We start from the raw sequence: 8,778 nt of genomic DNA, 5'->3' as shown, positions 1-8,778 counted from the left end.
GTCGCGGTCACGTGACCGCGACATCATCGCGGTCATGTGACCGCGACGTCATCGCAGGTCCTGCACACACACCATCTATAGGAACGGAAGCGGCAGCATGCACCGCTGAGAGGCGGGAAGACTCCAGGGGCCATCGAAGGTGAGTATATGACTATTTTTTATTTTAATTCTTTTTTTTTTACCAATTATATGGTGCCCAGTCCGTGGAGGAGAGTCTCCTCTCCTCCACCCTGGGTACCCACCGCACATGATCTGCTTACTTCCCGCATGGTGTGCATAGCCCCATGCGGAAAGTAAGCAGATCAATGCATTCCTAGGTGTGCGGAATCCCCGCAATTCCGCAAATTTAATGAACATGTTGCTTTTTTTTCCGCGATGCGATTTTTTCGCTGAAAAAAAATGCAACATTTGCACAAGAAATGCGGAATACACTGAAAATAATGGGAGGCATATGTAAGCATTTTTTTCGCGTTTTTATAGCGAAAAAAACGTGAAAAATACTGAACGTGTGCACATGGCCTCAGGGTTGAGGAAAGGACGGATTCTGGAGATATTTTTTAGCTGGAGGCGACAGGAGGTAGAAAGAGCTTGAATGTGCAGTTTGAAGGACAGGGCAGAGTCAAGGGTTACTCCGAGGCAGCGGACTTCCGGTACAGGGGAAAGCGTGATGTTGTTAATTGTGATACATAGGTCAGGTAAGGAAGATCTATGAGATGGAGGAAAGATGATGAGTTCAGATTTGTCCACATTGAGTTTGAGGAAGCAGGAGGAGAAGGAGAATATGTCTGATAGACACTCTGGGATTCTGGACAGCAGAGAGGTGACATCTGGGCCAGAGAGGTAGATCTGAGTGTCGTCCGCATACAGGTGGTACTGGAATCCATGGGACTTTATGAGTTGTCCCAGGCCAAGTGTATACATTGAGAAGAGTAAGGGTCCTAGAACAGAGCCTTGGGGGACTCAACAGAGAGGTGGGATGAGGAGGTAGTGTGGGAGTGCGAGACGCTGAATGTGCGGTTGGAAATGTATGAAGAGATCCAGGATAGGGCGAGGTCTTTGATGCCAAAGGAGAGGATCTGTAATAGGAGGCAGTGGTCAACTGTGTCGAAAACAGAGGACAGGTCTAAGAGGAGGAGTATAGAGTATATTCACTAATACCAGGGTATAACTGTACATGTAGGCAAGCTAACCCTTCAGGAATGTGGGAAAGCTGGGTGGCAGTAACATTTTGCATATGTTTCAATGTCACAGTAGTTATAAAATATAGTAATGTCCCTTATTCCTCAGTAATAGCATCCCTTAAAGGGAACCTGTGAGAATGTTTTTACATATGGAAATAGTAATATGGCTGTATAGGCGCACGTCCCCCAATAAATGACATCTTTGTTATATAGACCCAATGTGCCCGTCCTGAGAAATCTAGTGTAAAAGACAAATGCAAAAGAGTCTGGAAGTGCCCTGGGGGAGTGAAGAAGCAGACCGTTGACACGCCCCCAGGACACTTCCTGCCTGATTTGCATTTGTCTCTTACACTAGATTTCTCAGGACGGGCACATCGAATCTCTATAATAAGGTGCCATTTTTAATAGGGGACAAGTGTCTTTACAACCGTACCACTGCTTCCAAATGTAAACATTTTCTGACCAGTTCCCTTAATTCTTGAACATAAATAGCACCTTTTTGTGGGATCCCAAGTCCCTAATGTATACATATCATTAGACTAAGAAGATGTGTCAAAAAAACAGACAAAAGGTATTTAATTCTGCCTGGTGTTGTGGCTTCCTACATTACTTTACTACATGTGATTTTATGGCCGCTTCTTAACATGTCACTTAATATTTCCATAAAATAAAGGTTGCGCTCGTGGTCAGCGAAGTCACGTGACCCGATCTTCCATCGCATTACCATGGCCATTCATCAGGGAAGCACTGGCGTCGCTCCAGACATGTGGAGGAGCCGTCACTTGGGGCGGGTGAGACAAATAGCCAACATAGATGAGAGTGATATGGATGGGATTAGTCCATGCGGCTTCCAAATTCGGCTTTTTGTTTTGTAGATACTGTGTGAATATTTAACGTCACATGTTTTGCACAGACATTCCTCAATCTATGGGGAGGTATTTTGTGGTTGTTTTTGGCACAATTTTGCTTAAGAATACAAGCCTAGATCTGCATCAAAATGATGCTGTGTGAACGGCCCTAAAATCTACCATAGTTCTTAGAAAGAAAAACTGTTGCTCATGGCAACCAATCAGAGCTCAGGTTTCAGTCTTTAAACTGCTCTAGTAGAATGTAAGCTGAGCTCCGATTGGTTGCCATAGGTGACAAAGATAATTTCTCTTTAGGACATTTTCATAAATGAAGCCTGTAGGCCCCAATCCAGGAAGGATTTTTTCACCAGTTTTCTAGCCCAAAAATTAATACGTCACAAAAACAAAAGTTGATTTGCTTGTCGCTTGTTGTGAAGGGCTTTTATGGCTCTGTCCCAGGTCCATTTCTGGGGTTTGGGGAGTGGCCCGGCTGGCCCAGGGTGTCGGCGGTATCTGTGAGCTCGGCACAGCAGGCGCGATGAGGTCACTAAATCGCGTGTCCTGCACCGTCACACAGAGAAAAGGCTGCTCATTTTGGGAATGGGGCAGGGAATTTATTTCTTTAGCCAGGGCACCAATAGGATGGGGTGTAGGGGCATCATATTGGGAAGGGGAGACTGTGGAGGGCTTTGTGAGTGGGGACCCCCAAGAGGCCTCACACTGTGTGTGGGCCATTATAAGGGTTTTTTACTGAGTGGGAACACTACGAGGCTTTACTATAGTGACCATTTCCACAGACATAGTTGTGGTGGAGGGTAAACTCCCAGAGACCTATAGGGTCACAAATGGACGGTCATTGCCACACAGCCTGACGTGGTAGGGACAGAGATGAGAGATCCGTGTACTAAGTTTGGGGACCAGCCTTACAGGTGGCGTCACATATAAAAAAAAATGAAAAAATGGGTCATGGCACATAGCGACCGCTTGCATCAGGCTTCACTTGAATGCACAACGTTGACGTACCTAGGTCAGGGATCATACAATCTTTCCAGATAAGATGTCAGACAGAAATCAGATTTCCTCTGCGTGACATGACCACTTAAAGATCTTAAAAGAAGCTGCCTTCTTAAAAGCCACACTAGTCTGGGTATGAATGAAGGAAATACTATTGAACTGTCCACAGTCCATAAATCCATCCCCTGAAAGCTTCCTCTCCTCCTGCCCCAAGAGACTGGGTCTGTAATGTGTATCTTCCAGGATCGGGTTGTAGGAAATTCCCAGAAATTCTCTTGTAACTATGTCGGAATTTCTGCATTGAGCAACTTAGCACATGAGACCCCTGGGATGGAGGCCATTTGTATTTCTTGGACCATGTGATTTTCATGTTCACTTGGGTACTAATAGTGAAGAAAAAACATGGCACAAGAATACTGACTGGAGGGCTGCGCTGTGGTGGCCAACAACCGAAGCGTACAAGCCATGATAAGCCAATAGGACTGCCAAAAATCCCAAGATAACTGATCTATGTGTCATTTTAAGCCACAGAGATTGTGGGAGGGTCCCCACTGTGTTATTACATATGGCTGCCACATCGGTCCGTCACAGTGACAAAATCCCTTTAGAAAAAACACAAACTTCTAGACACCTCACTGGAAAGATATTTGTCATGTGCCCTGTAAAATGTCTCCTAGGTCATTCATCTAATTGCATATTGTTGGGTTGGAGCTTCTGAAACTCAGCGAGGCCGATGAGTAACGATGGCTCATAATGGAATGCGGGACCCTCACAAAAGGTCATTTCCTCCCACTGGGGATGTAATAAAAAAAAGACAATTAAGCAGCAGAATTTGCAGCATTATCGCCAATGAAACTTCCAGGATGCAAAAAAAAAACCCAAAGAGGAATACAATACTCATTTAGTACCATACTATATTCCAATCCTAGGTTTTCTCAATAAGGATCAGCAGGTTCATCTGGCGGTCACTTATCCATAGTAGACAATGCTTCCTTCATGAGAATTTACATAGATATTTTGTCTGTATAAAATGACTGTTCAAACCAAGCACTGTACCATTTTGGGAACACAGCCTTAATAAAAAAAAACCGTACCTTTATTGTCCGAATCTATTAGAAACCGTTTATGCAAATGATGTGTTCAGAGCAGTTCGGTACACCTTCCCACCTACTTGATTTTCATCTGTCTCCCTCATTTTCCTTGATTGGCAGCTCTAACTTTACAGAAGGTAGAGAAAGATGTAAATCAAGTAGGTGAGAAGGTGCATTGAACTTCTTGGCCATGCCCACTGTGCACGGAACAACTCATTAGCATATATCTCAAACGCACCAACAAATTTGGATACTGCAAGAGGACTTCACTACCGGATAGATCCTGTGCATAGGAGTGGCGCTGTTTTTTCTACATGCCTTCATAATGTGGAGATTGTATGTTATAGAATGCAGATATCAGAACTACATTTACAATGTAGAGCCCATACTGTGCCTGCAAGAAGAGCAAAGCCTCTACAGCGTCCAGCCGAAACACAGCCTGTACGTATAAGACACAACGCATAATTTGCGAGTCGGACACGTCACATACCATAAACGTTATTTATTTTGATTGGTTTTCAGAAAACTACATTTTGTACACAAGTCTCTGTGAATGCAGCAATGGAGCTCCATGATGAAAGACCACCGTCAGCACTGACCCCAACAGGAGGTCTCCTGTACGGTACTGAGGTATCTGGACACATTACCGGGTAACAAATCAGTGGCAATTCCTGCTCTGGGATCACACCCATCTTATCTTCAGCCCAATCACATATCACAAGATTTCTATTGTGAGTAAACGTCCCTTTAAGTCGGCAGAAAAAAGGTTCATGTAAACTTTAGGAAAAGTGTTTGATGTGAGATTATGGGAAGACTATAGGGCAGCGAGAGTGTAAGTTAAAGACGTTTGCTTGGATCCAGCTTCAAAAGGTTCCACAGCCACGATAATTTGTGCTGGGACTTATAGTCCTAAATATATTAAGGTGCAGTCAGTGTGGATGGCGGACAGACAGGTTGCTGGCCTTACAGCATAGAAGGGGATGCTTTATCTTATTAAATAGGTAAAAACAAGCAATTTTGCAAGTTATCTCTTGTTCTCTAGAATGGAAGGACTTAATTCTATAGTTTACTGATCGTTGCCAAGGTTACCGACCACCTCTGAGGTATGGAGCTATATATGCTATACAGCTTGCAAGCTCTGCTCTGAAGGTTGCTAGAACCGGGCAGCTTCGGTCCCCCTGTACTTTTCCCATGCTGCGTAGGCAAAGCTACCCCTTCTAGCAGCACTAGGGAGAGCTTAATTCGGGACTTTGGCCCAGCTGAAGACAGGACGTAAGGGACACAGTGCACTCCTGATTGGAACACAACACTGCTATTCCTTCCAACATGCATGCACACTTTGCCTAAGCATGCATGTATTGTCAGTAGGGACAATTATAGGCCACTGCGAGACGCCTCTAGTGACAGCTTAAACTCACACAGAAAAAAAAAAAATTGATCAGGCATTTTGAAATCCAACATTCCTATTCCTTCAGTTCTCAAAAATCTGCCGTCAGGTAAGGTGGGACACGTCACATACATTAGATGGTTGGTCAATTGCCAGATTTGGCGGACGTCCATCGAATGTGTATGGAAACTTTTTACATGAGAACCATTACATTTCAGGCTCAGAAGTGGTCCCTAGGGTACGGTGTTATGCTCCTGTTCTGGCAGCCATGAAATTCAAAAAGTTATTAAAAATCGCCAAAAATTGTATCTGTAGATGGTGAAGCTATAGGAAGTGGAGCATGTTACCCAGGCCATGGTGCCCAAAGGAACAAAATGGTCCCTCTATCATATATGAGGACGTTTCCTACGGGTTGTACAGGGTTAAAAAAAAAAAACTATTTTATTCCAAAAACAGCGCCACACTTGTCCATAGGTTGTGTCTGGTATTAAGGCGCAGTTCCATAAAATTCAATTTGACTAAGGCTACTTTCACACTAGCGTCGGGCTCGGCCCGTCGCAGTGCGTCGGGCCGAGGTTACCGACGCTAGCGTTGTATACGCCGCACAACGGGGGCAGTGGATGCATTTTTCCAGTGCATCCGCTGCCCCATTGTGAGGTGCGGGGAAGTGCGGGGAGGAGGGGGCATGTAACGTTTTTTGCAGCCGACGGTCCGCCACAACACGGCGCAACCGTCGCACGACGGTTGCGACGTGTGTCAATTCGTCGCAATGCGTCGTTAATGTAAGTTTATGGACAAAAAACGCATCCTGCAAGCACTTTTGCAGGATGCGTTTTTTGACCAAAACGACGCATTGCGACGGAGGACAAAAAACACCAGTGTGAAAGTAGCCTAAGCTACAACACAAGAGACAACCCGGGATGCTGTTTTTCAAGGGAAGTGGATATATTTTTCTAATTAGGGATAGGGATTAAATAAATCCACAGAAACTAGCAAATAAAATAATCCCATCCTCCACCCTAGATCTAACTGACTTGTAACAGACACTATCTTAGGAAATATGAGCATACCGCCGTCTGTGAGTGCATGCTTGGAGTTGTAGTTTGACAACAGCTGGAGGGCCATAGCTTTTAGACCTCTGCTTTAGGAGATCATCTTTTGAAATGAGAGACCACTTTGTTGACTATATCTAAATGTGTACAGCTTTACATTAATGTCCTTTTTTCATCTGAGGCCTCCCTTCCATCCACACACATGACTTAGTTGACCTGTCCGGCAGGTTCCACTGACATTCATCTTTATAAAGCAGTCATTTTGGAGGGCAGTACTAGATAGCATAGTGATTAATGGGTTAAAAGAAATCCCTACATGATGGGATTTACAGCAATAGTTCTAATATATCTTTAAAACAGCTGGAGAGTAATTTTTTCCTGACACAGAGCTCCAAATCCCCTGCACAGACACCCAGCTTAAATGATACATTTGTGACATTCAGCAGTTACCACTAGAGGGAGCTCACTGTATACTGCTTTATTATTAAATTTATTGTATAAAATGTCTGCAGTTAGCTCCCTCTAGTGGTGAAATCATATCTTTTAACTCGACACTGGAGATTTGGAGCTTTGTATCAGAAAAAAAAAATACAGCTGCAATCACTATAAATATAATCTGTCATTTATTAGATAATTTGGAAGCTAAGGACACATTTGTAAATCTCATTTCTAAAATACTAAAGCTTTGCGGCTAAGGAAGCATCAATGCACGGGGAGGAGGGGGGTCACCAACTTTGATGAGTGAGTGAAACAGCAATAAAAAAAGAGTTATTAATAAGTCCAGTTGTCACTTGTGGTGCCGCTCGGGTATGTCGACACGGCGGACCCGCACTTTAGACTTGTAATGATATTCCTTCAGGTACAGTTTCATGGATGAAGGGATGGGGAGGGCGTCAATGCCGTCGTAGTTTGTGGAGCCGCAGATGACGGTTCTGCATATGTGCTGGAGGGAAAAGGGGAATGTCCTGTGCAAAGGGCTGGAGAGAAGCGGCTCGAAGAACATACAAGAGCTGGGGTCTTTGTAATGCTCCAACAGACCCGTGACGTTGGGCGCGTGGAACACGCACGGATCATGGGCGTCAAAGCTGAAATTATGGTTCCACTGCTCAATCCTGGCGTGGAGGGAGCGGCTATAACGCCTAAAACTGACGGAAAACAGGTAGTCTTCCTGTGCCGAGTCCCGTAGTAAAAATGTCCCCTCCGGCTTTCCGTCTAATAAGGCCTCTGCTGCATACCTGTCCATAACTCCCCAGTAACACGGGTTATTATTGATCTGGAACAGATCGGGCACCAGACAATGGACGTAATCTATCTGGGTGTGATACTTTGGGGGCGTCGCAGCCTGAAAGATCTCATCGTCCGGATCCCACCTGGGCTTATTCCTCTTTCGAGAACTTGTACAAAGTGTGAGGACTTCATCGTCTGAGTCAATGTCACTGTCCTCCTTACTGCCCCGCAAGGCTTTGGTGGTGACCGATTCTACCATATTAACCTCACAAGACAGGATCTGTCCCTCCGATAACATGTCCTCCTGCCCCTCGGCCATGGCTAGGGGTTCCACCTGAGGAGCGTCTTTCACCACATACTGGGTGTGCGGTTGACTTACAGGGGCTGTGTGTCTTTTGATGAAATGCCACCTGTAGGCCAGGTCCGACTTAGGGGGGAAGGGGCACTTGTCCAGCATCAGCTCACTTATATGAATTTTCCTTTTGGAAGACAATACGGATTGGTGACGGCTGCTGCACGTCTTTATGGGAAAGCATTGCCCGACAGCATCTTGTAGCTTCTGCTTCAAAGACCGACCCAAGAGCTTATGTCCACAAGAGTGGTCTAGATCAAGTTCTATGGAGGAACAGCTGTGCGTCCTCTCTTGGCTCTGTGCAGACCCCTCTGCCTTGTCCATAGAGCAGCCAGCACCCCCATCAGCCAAGTGGCCGCTTTTATTCGACCAGGAAAGCTTCTTCCCACTCCAGACATATCCATCTTTCCGGTCTGCACTGCGACTACGGCTGCTCTTCGGTCTGACGTCAAGATCGCCCAGCTTCTCCTCGATGTTTTCAGCCATGGTTAACCCTCTGGATGATGGCGATGATCACGCCTTTTCCTGGATTCCCAGCAGGATCTGCATATTGAACAGAGTAACAGATTTAGACAAGAAGTTTATTTTATTTGCACTCCAATTTCTTCACAATATTCAAGATCTCT

At 45.1% G+C, this 8,778-nt stretch overlaps 1 protein-coding gene across 2 annotated transcripts in view; it reads right to left on the bottom strand.

Moving 5' to 3' along the window:
- Positions 1-4,622: 4,622 nt before the first annotated feature.
- Positions 4,623-8,778, bottom strand: part of SOCS4 (suppressor of cytokine signaling 4) — a 36,150-nt gene continuing 31,994 nt past the window's right edge. The window contains exon 2 of one of the 2 annotated variants that reach the window (XM_077269954.1): positions 4,623-8,695. In XM_077269954.1, coding sequence (XP_077126069.1) covers positions 7,361-8,638 — 1,278 coding nt within the window. In that variant the 5' untranslated portion in view covers positions 8,639-8,695 and the 3' untranslated portion in view covers positions 4,623-7,360. The remainder of the gene's footprint in view (positions 8,696-8,778) is intronic. The other variant, XM_077269962.1, reaches the window with a different exon arrangement.

This window comes from Ranitomeya variabilis, chromosome 1 (assembly GCF_051348905.1).
Source record: "Ranitomeya variabilis isolate aRanVar5 chromosome 1, aRanVar5.hap1, whole genome shotgun sequence".
Taxonomy (NCBI): Eukaryota; Metazoa; Chordata; class Amphibia; order Anura; family Dendrobatidae; genus Ranitomeya; species Ranitomeya variabilis.
This window is presented reverse-complemented; position numbering and strand designations above follow the sequence as displayed.